The following is a 16164-nucleotide window of genomic DNA, read 5'->3' as shown; positions in this document are numbered from 1 at the left end:
AATGTAGCTTAGTTGACTGCTTCACTATATTGTTTCTCCTTTTCAATGATGCAAATCTACCTAAGCAAATCCCTGCTTTTGATGTTAAGCATTTGGCTAAACGATCCAGGTTAGCGAAATTCTTGAAACAGAAAAATCATAGTGAATAAAAGCTAATTTACATATTCATTTGTTTGTAGAAGGTCTGACATCCATTTTCAAAGCTATCTTTCAAATTGAAAATTCATGCAACTGATCCCAAATAAGACTCTAAGTTCCATAGCATAAACGTGTTTCCCTTTTTACTTCAATTGGAAAAGTGATGACATGATCTGTTAAATGTTACAGGTTGATGTATTTTCACAAAAATTGGAAACAACTAGAGAAGGTAATATGAATTAGAACTTTTATCTTAGCGTGACAATTGAAACATAATAATTACAGTTTAAATGCCAGTAGTTAATCAGCATGTTGTTAAGTACTGCATTAGACTAATGATCTTGGATTTTGCTCATGAAACAATTAATGCATTTCCCAGAATAATATTGTACTGTATATTTCAAATCTGATTACAGGTAAACTTAATGTTCTTTGGATTTTCTTAGTTGCTTGGATACTGAGGATTTTTTTTTTGCTACTTGCTGTGGAAAGATATTTAACCTGAGCTTATGCTTCTTTATAACTAAAGTATGTTTGATTTTCACCATGAAATCTCATTTAGTGAAGAGGCATATATGCATTTGACAATTAATATATTGACTCACTTTTCAAGAAATCATTTGCTGAATCAGATACATGCATTACTCTTTCAAATGCAATTTTGTCTTAGGCAATATAGCGAAAATACTTGTCTTCGCAGAACAGTTAGCATTAGTAATGTTCTTCCCAATTTTGGTATTTGTTTCTTAGTGGGCGTGGGGGAGTGGAGAAAATTGCTATTCAGTCGTGCCCAATGTAATAATTCATCAAGTGTTCTCTATAAAAACAAGACACTCAGTTTCAGCTTCAGTAAACAAAGTTCAAGAGGACAGATTGCACATTAAAAACCAGCTGCATTGAAATAATATTGTAATAATTCAATACAAATCTATTTTGTTCCCAAAAGAGATGGTTTAGAAGGTACTTTAAACTCACAATATACTCTTTGAGTGATTTAGAAAAAGTTAAGTTAGGTTTGGTCTGCAATCTTGAGGTTTTTCTGGACTGACAGCTCTTCTTGAAGAGCAAGTGGCAGTTGTGGTTAGAAGAGCCTTTGCACAGAGACATCTTGTCTGCAAGTTGTGCTCATTCTTAGATTGGGATCTGCTGCTCATAATCACTCATGATTTAGTCAGTTCCCAAAACTAAAAACTTCCATGTCAGAAAGGATGGTGAAAGGATTTGCTGGTGACATAACCTCTGCCTAAAGCAAGGGTGTCCAAACTTGGCAACTTTAAGACTTGTGGACTTCAACTCCCAGAATTCCCCAGCCAGCAGAGCTGGCTGGAGAATTCTGGGAGTTGAAGTCCACAAGTCTTAAAGTTGCCAAGTTTGGACACCCCTGGCCTAAAGGATGTCCAGTTGGGGCTCCTTTCCCATCCCTGTGAAGTTGCCCACAGAAATGGTACTCATTCATCTACTTGTGGTCACCTGGGTTGGGTTGGTGGGAGCTAAAGCATGTGACAGGAGCTCATCCTGCCCCGCAGCAGAAACAGATCTTTAACACAAGGCTACCAATCATCACCCAGTATTCTAACCTCATGAATCACGGAGCTCCCAGTTCCCAATTAGAGATCGTAATGCACTCCATGTGAAGATGTGCTTGAAGAGCATGCAGAACAAAGGTGGTATCCAGTCGGTTTGGGCCGATTCAAGTAAACTGGTAGTGGTGACCTGCAGGTGACTGCCCCACCTAACCACCCTGGCTCTAGGTACTCTATGGGCTCATGAAGTGAGCATGTGGATGTGCAGCGAACCGGTGGTTAGCTTCTGTGAAACCCACCTCTGATGCAGAAGCTGTGCTGTTTTAAATTGCAGCAACATAGGTAGTAATATTACGCCCGTGTAACATGGCTACTGTGTGGTGATTCTCAATAGACTTCTGAGTTCAATTCATCAGATTTAAAGCCCTACAGGGAACTGATGCATTTTGCTCATCCTACTAGGTTTGGCAGAGGGAGCATGCTCTTTGCAAACTGTGCATCTGCTGAAAGACACACAGAAATGTGTCTTTTTCTGTTGTGGTGTCTGCCTTATTCCATAGGCATCCCCGATAAAATGGATGGTCTCAATTCTGTTGGCCTTCAGGAAAGCAGTTAAGACCTGTTCATGAAGCTAGGAGGTATTGTTGATTAATGGATGCAAGTTTTATCCAGAACACAATCTGTTTTTTTGTTGTTTATTTTAGCTTTATTGTTATATATATATACATACATACATACATACATACATACATACATACATACATACATACATACATACACATATATATAAAATCTTATTTCCCACCCAGAAATGCGGGTTTGCCTTCCCGCAAAGAGTGGGCTACTCATAATGAAGACAACACACAAGGTTTTCCTCGAGGCATGAGTGGCTCAGAGCGTGTTCTGAACCCCCCTTTTATTAAGAGCGTATAAGGAAATAAAAGCATTCTGATATATTATTGGTTACATACAGCATTTGGCCTAATATGGTTATATTTAGCTCTACCTGCTTAAGCAGTGTTTTCAATATGAGTATCTTAACGGCTTTTACCACGTGTTTCCTAGGCTGCTGGTAACTTCCTCAGTCTGGAAAGTCCCTGTTAAGATGGTTTCGATAGTTATTGCCTTTGCAAGCACAGCTTTCTAAATTGGGCCCTCCCAGTGGGCATCCAGCTCAACCCGCGTTCAATACTCAATTTATTTCAGTCCCAAATTCCATATATGTGTTCCAATCAGGAAAACTGATCTGCACATATACCATGGCGACCTCGTTCCCACACAGAAATCCTTCAGGTAGATGAGCAGCCATGTAAATTTGTTTAAGAAACAAATATATTAAAATATTTGCATATCCATCTTACACAGGATGTAGAATAAATTGGAAGTGATAAATTTGCAGTGAGACTGTGTTGTGGCTAAGATCAAAATGTCCTGTCTTCGTAAATTGATGCTATCTACTTGGATATTATTTTGTTTCAGTAATTTCAATGAATATTTATTTCATAAGATTTTTACTTTTAGAACATTGCATTATGGCTTATTCAATAAATATTTGATTCTGAGGTAAAAGAAATGGTTTAATTATGATAAACCTATGTGGAGATACAGAAACCAATAACATTTCTGTTAGTCAAACAGGCTTAGATAAGCTTCATTACGTTCAGTTAGTTGATTCAAATCCTGACTGAATCCAATGTAATAACTGTCCAGACTTAGATATTTATACACAGGTTTCTAGATGTTTGCATTTGCAAAATATTTAACGTTATCATATTTCTTGTGACTAACTGAGATTAAATCATGGTAAAATGGAAATGTAAAGACACAATAAATCTCAATTGTCACATATGTATAGGAATTAAATTAAAATGCTATGATTCTTATGTGGTAAAGTTGTAGAAGCATTAGTTTTTGACTTGTGGTATTAAATGTGAAATGTCATGTACTGTTTCTGGTGTGTATTGCTTTAGATTTGTCAATAGGAAATTATAACTTGATTATGCTTGTGTCAGGGTTCCAAATAGCATCCAAAATTAAATCAGAGGCAAGTATTGCTCAAAGTTCAAGTTTATTTAGAGAGCCATATTGGCACATCTGGGAGAACCCAAATCTGAAAGCTTCCCAGTTTTCCCCACCCAATTGAAAGTTCACGATCTTGCCCCCACACCCACAAGTCCATCACATGGTCCAATATTTTACTGCCATGCTGGCAGCTCCATCCATCCAGTTCCGGTCAGGGGCAGAGGTGCAGAGACAAAAGGATGACCTTGGTTTTCTAGAAAGAATTTTGTTATGGCTACATACAGTAGAATCTAACTCTGTACAATCCCCCCTCCCATTTTCCCACAATAGAAAATGCATAGTAGAATAATAGAAAATGTGGCAGGCCAAAGATCTGAAAGGAATATGGCTGCAGGCCTGACAGCTTGCTTGGACTGGCAACAAATATTGTAGCAATAGCAATAGACATATATCATTTCAAAGGGGTTTATAGCCCTCCCTAAGTGGTTTTTACAGACTCAGCACATTGCCCCCAACAATCTGAGTCCTCAGATGTGGGTATCCCTGAGACGTAAACTCCAAAGGGCCTGAAATGTGACTCTGGATGTGCTACTCAGTCAGAGGGAATATCAAGGCAGCATCCCTGGCCATGTGATTGAATCTCCACCCATTCATTAAAAGGGGGTGAAGCTTTGATTGTGGCTTCCTTGTGACTGTAACTTTGCCTTTCTTGACCCTTATTGCATCTTGTAGATATCCTTGATGTATATTGTATATTGTGTATAGTATATTGCACATAGGCAGCATATTGTGTTTATTTTAACAACAATCCTAGAAGACATTGTTTACGCCAGGCAGGGATTACCTGGAATTGAGGCAAACATGCTGTTTTTTTCAGACAACATAGAACCTTGATGATTCAGCACCTAACTAGAGAAATGTATTTCGGTAGCTTAACAAGCCTTCCTAAAAATGGTTCAACCCTAGTGACATCTTAAAGAGCCAGTTTGTTGTAATAACAAATTAGAAACTGATTTAACATCAGTTCTAGTTTTGCCTCGGTCATAAAGACAGCTGGGTGACCGTGGGCCACTCTCTGCCAGCCCTAGGAAGCAGGCAAGGGCAAACTACTTCCAAAATCTTGCCAAGAAAACCTCAGGAACTAGACTAAAGCTAGTTGAATAGTCACCTCAAAACAAAATAAAACCTTATATATCAATGGAGATTCTCAGGCATCTAGGCCATGATTGTCCCAAAGGTGCTTTTTCAAGAGGTGACCCTGAGAAAACAGACAAACCCCCAAGTGGCCTCAACAGCTCCCTAAAAGATTAGAAATGACCAGCAATCTGCAAGGAATATAAATCTTTCCATTCCCCACCATCCAGCTTCTTGGATGAGAAATGAAACATCTTTAAAGAAATACAAGAAAGTCCAGTTGCCTTTTGAAAAAGCACCTTTGGGACACCATCTTTATACTTTAGCCAAATTATTTCAAGGAAAACATTTATTAAAATGATGTGCGCAAACAAATACCTGGAAAAGGATGATCTATAAATATAATTCGCAAAAGTTATTTCAGTTGGCAATATTTCACATACTCCTAGGATTTTTCCTCTAAGCTTATAGCTTGGTAGAACCCTTGTGAGTTTCATCACATGACTTCCCACATTATACAGTCCACTTGTAAAACAGCATAAAGGGGTGTAAATAAAGCATCTAAACACTATCACCATAGAAGTGAAATTGTTGTATCGCACAGTTGAGAGGCAAAATGCATGTGTTTAAAGTTGTTCAAAAACATATGGACTTCTGAGACATGCTATAGTAATATTTGCCATGGTTTAGAACAGCGATGAAATAAAGGAATACATTCTGCTCATCATTAGTATTTGAAAAATGTAAATGGAATAGGATTTTGAAGGACCTAGAAAACAAGATTTTTTTTTCAAACTGTAAATTTAACAATTTTCTGAGCATGCAGTCTTTGATTATATTTTATGTCTCTGTGTGCTTCTCAAACTTAGATTCCAGACAGAACTCAATTACGATGTTCTTGAAGTACATGATGGACCAAATCTTTTGTCACCACTTCTTGGATCTTACAATGGTACACAAGTCCCTCAATTTTTATTCAGTAGCAGCAATTTCATTTATCTCTTGTTTACAACAGATAATAGTCGATCTAATAACGGATTCAAAATCCACTATGAAAGTAAGTAATTTTTTTCTCCATATTCTTTGGCAAACATACTGTGTATTATTGTTCCCTGACTACATGAAATAAATACTGATATAAATATATTTCATAGTCTTAGCTATCACTTTTTCCTTGGTGGTTACAGGTTGTGGTCATAAGACCAACATAAACCAGGGAGATTTGGACCCTATTACCAATATATTTACTAATCATAAATATGAAAGATTGTTTCTTGCTTTATGTATAGCCACCCTGACTCCTGTAACCTTTAAGGTGGATGCTGAGCTCCTGGTTTGCTATATATTAGCCAAGTAATGATATAGGTCTTTAGTTACAATATCCTAGTTATCAGCATTTCCCTCAGGCATTTCTAATTCAGATATTTGAGTTGTAAAAAATGGATTGAATCAGCAATATTTATATGGGATGGAAAAGAGTAAATGCACAAATTACAACCTATGAGTAAAAAGAGATCTGGAAAATGTTTACTAGAGTGGAGTGTTGGGTCAAAACATTGACTGTCTTTTCAAACATAGCAGTCAAGATTGTAGGGGAATGAATGCTAAGTTTCCTCCACTTATGACCAAATAATGACAGCTTTCAAAGCATGGAATTGAAAGAATGGAAAGGTTGAAAGTTATCACGAATATCTCTATATTCATAATAACTTTCGACCTTTCCATTCTTTCAGTTCAATGGTTTGAAAGTTGTCATTATTTGCTACTTCCACTCTCTACTTTAGAGTGATGAAGGTAATACTGCTACACTGTCAAAACTGACTGTCCCCTCACTCTTAACTTTTTAAAAAAGTGTTGATATACTACTGGGATAATTATAAAGTTCCAGCTCAGGTCTTAGTGGCTTCCAAAGTCCATAGAATAGACTAACACTTTGATAGTCATGTCTCTTATTTGTAATGCATTCCTTCATTTTAAAATCTTCCTGAAAATGCATTACCATATTTTTCGGACTACAAGATGCACCAGAATATAAGATGCATCAAGATTTTGAAGAGGTAAATTTAAAAAAAAAGGTTTTTGCCCTCCCCAGTCCCCAGGAGCACTCTTCAGGCCTCCCAAACCCTTTGCACACCTTGTGGAGGCATAGGAAGGGCAAAAACAAGTAAAAAATTGGGAGTTTGGAAGGCCTGCAGAGTGCTCCTAGGAGCTGGGGAGGGCAAAAACCACCCCATTTTTGCAAAAAAATGAGGCCCATTTTTCACTTGTTTTCGCTTGTTTCTGTCCTCCACAGCCCCCAGGAGTACTTTGCAGGCCTCCCAAACCCTCTGCGTGTCAATTTTTATGAAAAATGAAATGCATGGGACGGGGTTTTGGGAGACCAAAAATGCAAAAATGCACCTTATTTTCCAAACAAATATGGTATATACTGGTAATGCTTGACTTACAATCATCCATTGTAAGTTACAACAATGTTGAAAAAAGTAACTTCTGAACTGAGCTCCCATTTCTGACCACAGCATACTTACAGTCATGTGATCAAAATCCAGGTGCTTGGCAACTGGCATGTACAAAGATTGCAGCATCCTGGGTTTATGTGATTGCCATCTGTGACCATCCCAGCCAGCTTCCTTCAAGCAAAGTGGATGGGGGACTTGGAAGTCTCTTAATGACCATATGATTAACTTAATAACCGTAGGGGGGGGGGGAAGCTTCATAAAATTGGGTGCAACTCACTTAACAATGACCTTGCTTAGCAAGAGAAATTCTGGTCCTAACTATATTCATAAGTCAAGGACTATCTCTATGTAGTTAAATGCTTCATTTAATAGAATAACAAAAAAGCAGAGTTGGAAGAGACCTGGGAGATTTTCTAATACAACCCCCTGCTCAATTGGGAAACCCTATACCATTTCAGACAAATGGTTGTCCAATCTCTTCTTAAAAACTCCAGTTTTTAAGAAAACCACAACTTCTGGAGGCAAATTGTTCTACTAGTTTATGGTTCTCACTGTCAGGAAATTTCTCCTTAGTTCTAGGTTGCTTCTCTCCTTGAGTAGTTTCCATTCATTGCTTCTTGTCTTGCCTTAAAGGTACTTTGGAGAATAGGTTGACCCCCTCTTCTTTGGGGCAGCCCTTGAGCTATTGGAACACAGCTATCATGTCACATCATACTACCTTGTTGTTAATTTATTGTGTATTTCTTTATTTTTTCCTGAACTTCAGGTGTAATGGTTAATACCTACTCCTGTTTGGACCCTGGTATACCTGTACATGGTCATCGTTATGGACATGATTTTTCCATTGGATCAACTGTGTCATTTGGGTGTGACCCAGGCTACAGACTAAATCACGAGGAGCCTCTGCTTTGTGAGAAGAACCACTGGTGGAGCCATCCACTTCCAACTTGTGATGGTATGAATAGTCAACTTTGCCCATATTGATAACAAAGACAAATTCATTATATTTATTGAGTGAACAATAGTAATTCTTCCTACATGAACTCAATTTTTGGGGGTGGAAGGGAGAGGCCTATCTGTCTATATGTATTGAACATTACAGGGACTCTACAAAAATCCTGTAATTATATTTACATCAGTGATGTGGGCAACCTAATTTGCCAGCTGAGAAAAAGATTTAGAAATCAATTTCATACCTCTTTCCATTCTGAATACTTATTAAGAAACAATATAAGAAACATTACTTTTTAATGATTTTCTTAACATGGTAGTATGGTATTTTCCTCTGTGGGAATAACTATCATACTTGCAGAGAGGAGTAATTAATGGTGTGGTTTAATATATTATGGTATACAGCTTACAACTTCAGGATTTCAAAAACATGGACAGTGGCCCCAGAAATAGTTGTAATTTTTATTATCACCAAACATTATTGGAAAAACTCCAACCACATTGTTTTATTCCCTTGATCCAGCCTTCAATACTTTGAAGGCAAAATAAGGATCCCACAAACTCAAAAAGCTTCTTTAGGTTTAAAGAAGTATTTAAGTATTAAATTCTTTTCCTATTGTTCATGCTTTAAAAGCACAGTCTTCTATTTATAAGAAAGGTGTTCACTCCAAGTATGCCTATTCTTGCATACTTACAATTGGAAAGAAAATTGCAATTATTCAGTGGCATACTAAAAAAAGATGCTGAAATATGTGCATTAATCTTCTGCAAAGTTTAAAGTGTCTATTTTAACTCCTACGTACAGTCTCTACTTATGATGAGACTGTAAACGGATAACAGAACCTGGCTGAACTTGTTTTGGTTTAAAGGCTAAATAAGACCATACCTAAAAGGGGTAACAGTTCGAAAGCATGTAAAAATGCAAGTAGAAAAATAGGAGCCACCTTTGGTGGGAAGGTAGCAGTGTTTTGTGCGCTTTCGGTGTTTAGTCATGCTGGCCACATGACCACAGAGACATCTTCGGACAGCGCTGGCTCTTCGGCTTTGAAACGGAGATGAGCACTGCCCCCTAGAGCCAGAAACAACTAGCACATATGTGTGAGGGGAACCTTTACCTTTTAAAAGGGGGATAATCTAAGGACTCAGCTGTAGATCAGATCAAATAATTAAAGGATCTTATGCCATCTAATTTCAGTCCATTCCTACACATCAAATCTCCAAATTCATTATTTTCCTTGTAATGGGATCAGCAAAGGGCTCTGATTTGTCAATGGTTTCTGAACAACTGAGATTACTTTCCTATTGTAACAACTGAACCGGAAGTAGTAATGTGGGTTAATGGCGTGTGTTCAACAGCCCTTCAGTGCTCTGAAGGAGTAACTTTGTAAGAATATTTTGAAGCCTATTTAGATCAAGCTTCATAGAGGACAAATGGGAATTTGACATATATGTATATGTCTATTTATATGTCTATAATTAGACATATTTCTTTATGCTACAACATGCTACATGTTTACTACCTAAAATAAACATTAATAAGAAGATGTCTGTGAAGAGTATTCTCTACTGTGCAGTAATGTTACATATTGTGACAAATGTCTTCCTCAAGTGGTTGATCTAGTGTACAGTCCATTAAGTAAATGAGATTTGCTTTCTTTCTTTCCTTCTACAACAATGAGATTTGTCCATTGAGTAAACAAATGCTCCCAATTTGTAATCCTGTATCTTTCAGGTGGAAATTGGGATGGCTTCATTTAAAGAGGATAAGCAACTATACCTATAAATGACCCAATTTCTATTCCTCAAAAAGCATCAAATAGAATTGCCAACCCTTGGATGAGCAGGAAAAAAAATAGGATGGGCCCCTATGGCTGATCCTTATTCGGTCTCAAGAACAAGACTACTATAAGTCACTATCCTTACACTATAAAAGTAATTGAAGGAAAGTAATGAATTGATTCCTAGCTTCATTTTCCCTCTGATTGAGCATCACCTTCCAGTGTGGAGAACAACCACCAATCACTCTTCTTAATGGGAGACAGAATGGGGTTGGGCAAGTGTAGGCATGCAGAAACTTACCACAAATTAAACTGCAAGTTTAAGCATCTATCAAGTTGTTGAATTATCAGCATCCCGGCTTTAAAAAGGCAGTGTGGAGAAAGCCAAAAAAACCATTGTCATAAGGCTTCCTTCTGTTTAATCCCTTCTCTGGTCTTTAGCTTGTTTGTTGGGCAATTTGCAGACAAGGCTTAGTACTTTAAAAAAATGCTAGACCCATTGCAGAAATGTATGCAACCTGTAAACTAACTGTTCAGGTGTTCTTTTACAAGAATGCTAAACCTGTGTATAAAAAGAGACTGTCTCATTCCTTATTTATTTATGTATAAATTACTCAAATCCCTTCAATTGTCCATTTGTAACATTCAAAGAATTTCAATTCCTAATACAGATTCCTATCTCAGTCACCTCCCATGGTGCATTATTTAATTTCTGTACTTATTTTTTTTTTCAAATCTTACATCAAAAGTACAACTGTTCCAAATTCTTCTGGCCTCCTAGTTCACTTATAACTTTCTTAAATCAAAATCTCCTTTTCCTGTGTTTTGCCAACTCTTAAGTTTCTATTTATTTATTTTTGCATCAAAGAAGGTAAAATGCACTTGGTATCAAAATAAACTTGGTGTTTTGAAAGTCTGTAATATCCATGCTATGGTTAGATAAATCATTTCCAGAAATGATTAGAAAGTGAAGGCAGCTGGCGTAATGTCCTTTTTAAAGTCTCTCTCATAGCTGAGAGCAAGATATAAGTAATTCAGTTGTTAAGTGAATTTTGCCTCATTTTACAGCCTTTCTTGGCACAGTAGTTAAGTGAATCACTGCAGTTGTTAAGTTAGTAACATGCTTGTTAAGTGAAACTGGCTTCCCTATTGACTTTGCTCTTCAGAAAATCTCAAAGGCTGGATCACATGATCCCAGGACATGCAAATGTCATAAATATATGCCAATTGCTAAGTATCCAGATTTTGATCATGTAACTAGGCCAAGGATGTGCAGTCAGGGGAGGCAGGCGAGGCAGAGCCTCACCGCTCTCATCATGAAAAAAAAGGAAAAGGGAAAAGGCGCTGAGGAGCCTTGGGGAATGGGACTGCTTGAGCCGCAATCCCCTTCATGTTGACTCAGGAAGGCGGGGAATGGGACCACGTGTGCAGGACAGAGGGAGGTGCAGGAGGCTCCTCTAGCCTCAGCCTCCCTCCTGCACACGTGGTCCCATTCCCCGCCTTCTGTAGGGTTCTGACGCCGGAGCTCATGTTCCAGGGCGAATGCGCATGTGCGAGCGGCTCCCTTCCTCGCATTGAGCAATGGCAGGTTTACGGGAAGTTGCTCGCGAAAGCAGAAAGTGCGATGGACTTTTTGGATCATCGGCTACCATTTCCCTGCCAGCTCGCTTGCAAAAGGACCCTGGAAACCGAGTTGTGGCCAGCGCCTTGTTTAGAATTCCCCGCCTTCCTGATGACATTACCAGCCTCACCATCCATAAACCTCACCGCATGTCACTGAACTAGGCGGATGCTTCAAGGGTCATAAGTGTGAAAAAAAAACTGTAGTAAGTCACTTTTTTCAGTGCTGTTGTAACTTTGATGGTCAATAAACAGTTGAAGATTGAGTAGACCTGTGTTGTTTGCTTGTGCATTGTTAGTCTGCTCATCTGGGTTTTGAAGAATTGGTTAGAACTTTGTTTCCTTTTTTACTTTTTAATAAACTCTTCTGGGGATGCTGAGCCTTTTGATTTACTTAGGATACTTCAGAGGGCTTTAGTTGGTTCATGGTGGTTATAATTCTCTGTTGGTGGTTTCTGAGATGTTTTCAATGTATGGTGGTATTATCCTTTTCAAAGGTTTGTTGATTGTGCTGTAGTAGCTTGGGCAGTCAGGCAATTTTTGATAAAGTAGTATATGTATTAGGGGACGTGGTGGTTCAGTGTCTAAGATGCTGAGATTGTCAGTCAGAAGGTCAGCACTTCAGCGGTTCGAATCTCTAGTGCCTCATAATAGAGTGAGCTCCCGTTACTTGTCCCAGCTTCTGCCAAACTAGCAGTTCGAAAGCATGTAAAAAAAGCAAGTAGAAAAATAGGGACCATCTTGGTGGGAAGGTAACAGTGCTCCACGCGCCTTTGGAATTTAGTCATGCCGGCCACATGACCATGGAGATGTCTTTGGACATTGCTGCTCTTCAGCTTAGAAACTGAGATGAGCACTGCCCCTAGAGCTGGAAATGACTACTACATACAGTATGTGCGGAGGAACAATTAGCTTTACCTTGGTATGAATATTCATTTTGTTGGACGATGTTGTATAGATGATCTGTTTCCTAAATAAACAATGCATATACATGTTCTGTAAAACAAAACAATTTCAATGGTAAAACAATGGTAATTTAATGGGGAGGGAGGAAAAATCTGAGATCGTAACCCAGATTATTGGTTCTCTTATGGATTCTAGGGTCTCATGCCTTGAATCAACATATCTTTCTTTTTTGTGCCATAGGAGTTTTAGGATATGATATTATGATTTGCTTTAGTTTGTTTTTGTATTAGAACTTGTACATATTGTTGTAAAGTCTGAGCTTCAGTCTTCTGACTGATGTCAAATATATATATCTCACCTGCCATCTTCAAGCATGGGCTTAAAACGGGAACGGAGCTGCCGTCTTTCTGTAAGTCTTGGTGGGAGGGGATGGGGTGCTGGCTTTGTTTCAGTAAATGGAATGATTGGTTGTGTGGTTGTATCATGATTGGTAGATTGGTGCTGATTGGTGCAGGCTGTGTGTGCATTGTTGTTTTCTATTGTAACGGCTTGGGTGGTGGGTGGTGTTCGTTTGTTGGCTCATATATATTTCATTCAGGTCTGCTTTCCTGAACACAGGAAATTGAGTGTTTCTCAATTTTGCAGCATATTTCTATATCTGTTAGTTGAGCATAAAGTGGCAAAATGCTGCAAAGCAATGTTTCAAATGGTTATTGCTACTCACAAGCTTTCTAGAGGAACCATAATGTCATAATATTTCTCTGTCAAGAAGCAAACTTCTTTTCAGAACTGATGTCTCCCCTTGTCTGTTTTCATCAGCAAGTTTGCAATTTCAGATATATGAGGATATATGGAATGTTTGAGAATGATGCTGGAGAAACCTATCTATAATAGAATATAATATTATAATATGCCAGTTTAAATTTAGGTATCAATTATTATGGCAAACCTTTAACATAATTGGAAGTAGGGTGACAAAAATGTAGAAGACATGAAACATTTCTGCATATGCTTTGATTTCCCCAGCCCTTCAAAAATGTATAAGGTACTCAGATAGATGGATGGATGGATTAATGGATGGATGGATGGATGGATGGATGGATGGATGGGCAGAAAGACAGACAGACAGAGTTCAACATGTTTTATTTTTTCATTCTTCAATTTTTCATTCTTTGAAATCAATCACAGCAATTCGGAATGCTTATCACTAAAACTTTTTTAACAATTAATGTGTTACCGGTAATTATGTTCCTTTGTGAGCACTTTGTGTAAATGTTGGTTGCATTTAAAGATTATTCTATAGATTTCCTCAGGTTCTCCCAGTTACAGACCATCGTTTAAGTAGTGACATTAGAAGTTCTAGTTGTTATTTGGGAAATTTATAATGATTACCTATGCTGATGTCCTTATATTCTCCTCCTTACATCGTGGCCTTGCATTTTCAGCTCTATGTGGAGGGGATGTTAGAGGACCTAGTGGGACAATTCTGTCTCCTGGTTATCCTGAACTGTATCCAAATTCATTGAATTGCACATGGACTGTGGATGTAACACATGGAAAAGGTATGCATTTATATTCCATTTAATCATGTTTCATATTATTCACTCTTAATGTTACCATTTGAACTGTCAAGAATATTTTTTTTAAAAAAATATTGTTGTTTAGTTTAATTTACTGTTTAATTCAGTTTAGTTTTTATTTAGTTTAGGCAAACATTTAGCATTAACATTTTCCTTTAGTTTGTAAATGAAAAGGAGTGACCTTTTAGCCCTATTGTTAAATACTCTCAAAATGTAGAATAATCCACAGACATAGGGGAAAAAATTGTTTCAATAAAGATGAGAGACAAAATAGATGAAAACTCTGAGGGCAAGGGCAAAATAAACCTTGTTTAATTTTCTGAGCCCATGGTTGGAATGAAATGTATGAGTTTAATCAGTGATATAATTGGTTTCATGTTAACTATGTGAATCTAATTTTATTTTTCTAATAGGAGTGCAGTTCACTTTTCACACCTTCCATTTGGAAGATCATCATGACTACCTACTAATCACAGAGAATCGCAGCTTCACTCAACCACTAGCACGCCTGACTGGCTCAGAACTACCATCGCCAATCAATGCTGGTCTCTATGGAAATTTCAGGGCTCAATTGCGCTTTATTTCTGACTTTTCAATATCTTATGAAGGATTTAATATTTCGTTTTCGGGTAAGGGAACAAAACAAGCTTCTTCTTTTTTAGGTTGAAGAAAATGTGTTAGTTACCTCAGAGAGAGACACAAAGATTGGGCATGGTGAGAAGGAGAAATCCAAATATTACCTTTTTTTCTGATAGGTATTTTTCTTTTTCTTTTAAAAAAATGCATTTTGCAATTGCTTTTGGCGTTACTTCCATTACACAGATCTCAGTATGTCTGTTGTACCGGTGTTGAAGAAAATTGTAATAAAAGTAAAGTATGTTACTTAACAGGGACATCACAGCATATCAGAGTGGTTTCAAGACCAATTGCGAGACATAATATTCCAAATAAACTCATAAGAAAATAGATCTTGTTTTCAGGATGCAGATCTTTTTTTGGATAATTTTATAAGTTGGACTCACATTCATTTATAGCTGTGATTGGAATCATAAACATGCCTCTCACAGATTGTATTGAACATGCATGATTATAAACTTCATCTGAATTGCTATTACTTATTTGACCATGTATGTGGTAGTGGGAATATCTGAAGGCTAAACTGCTCTTCAGATACACATGTGTGATCTATAATAAGATAGCAACACTTAATGATTTGTTTGTCAGATGCTGAAATGAGTTGTTGATTTGCTTTTTTATTTCCATCTTAGAATACAATCTAGAACCATGTGAGAACCCTGGGACACCTCAATTTGGAAGTAGAATTGGATTTAACTTTGAAGTAGGAGATATTCTTACTTTCTCCTGTTCTTCTGGATACCGCTTAGAGGGAGTTTCAGAAATCATCTGCCTTGGTGGTGGCCGAAGAGTGTGGAGTGCACCTCTGCCCAGGTGTGTGGGTACGTGGTCAGCTGCTTTCATTTGCTTGTATGTGTAGTCATTGTCCATAAACTTGCAACTATACAGCATGTCTAAGCATGGTGCATACCTATTAGTTTTGGTACAATACAGTGTTTACATTTCCCATGTCTTTTCACTTTGATTTGTCAGGTATTTCTGGTTTAGTATGAAATCCAGTTTTGAGTTTTAATGTTCAACTCTTCTATATAACTTTTCCTCTGTTTTATTAATTCTACCTTAAGGATGTGTTTAACATGTAAAGTTTTGAAAAAGTATCAAAATATCAGCTGTTAATTTTGCCTTTGTTCCAGAAGTACATATATTCCACAAATTTATTTGTATGGAATTTCTAGTGTTACGGGAAAAGAACAATATTCAGAAACGAATAACATTTTCAGGATCAAGTAAATAAAGCCAGAGCTGTCAAACTGTATAACAATATTTCTGCTTGAAATGAAATGCACATACATACATGCATACATACATGCATGCATGCATATACACATGCATATACACATACATACATACACATACATACATGTGTGTGTGTGCAGTTTCTTGACTGTGGAGAATAAATTAAAAGAAGACTATAGCC

The 16164-nt window shown here is 37.5% G+C and overlaps 1 protein-coding gene across 1 annotated transcript in view; it reads left to right on the top strand.

Moving 5' to 3' along the window:
• The window catches only part of CSMD3 (CUB and Sushi multiple domains 3), a gene marked incomplete at its 5' end in the record, with an annotated part of 706489 nt that overhangs the window by 442192 nt on the left and 248133 nt on the right, over positions 1-16164 (top strand). Inside the window, 5 exons of the mRNA XM_081953230.1 lie at positions 5687-5874; positions 8043-8231; positions 13977-14093; positions 14525-14740; positions 15380-15568. Of these exons, the coding sequence (XP_081809356.1) occupies positions 5687-5874; positions 8043-8231; positions 13977-14093; positions 14525-14740; positions 15380-15568 (899 nt within the window). The remainder of the gene's footprint in view (positions 1-5686; positions 5875-8042; positions 8232-13976; positions 14094-14524; positions 14741-15379; positions 15569-16164) is intronic.

This window comes from Natrix helvetica (assembly GCF_964273705.1).
Source record: "Natrix helvetica genome assembly, chromosome: 4".
Classification (NCBI taxonomy): domain Eukaryota; kingdom Metazoa; phylum Chordata; class Lepidosauria; order Squamata; family Natricidae; genus Natrix; species Natrix helvetica.
This window is presented reverse-complemented; position numbering and strand designations above follow the sequence as displayed.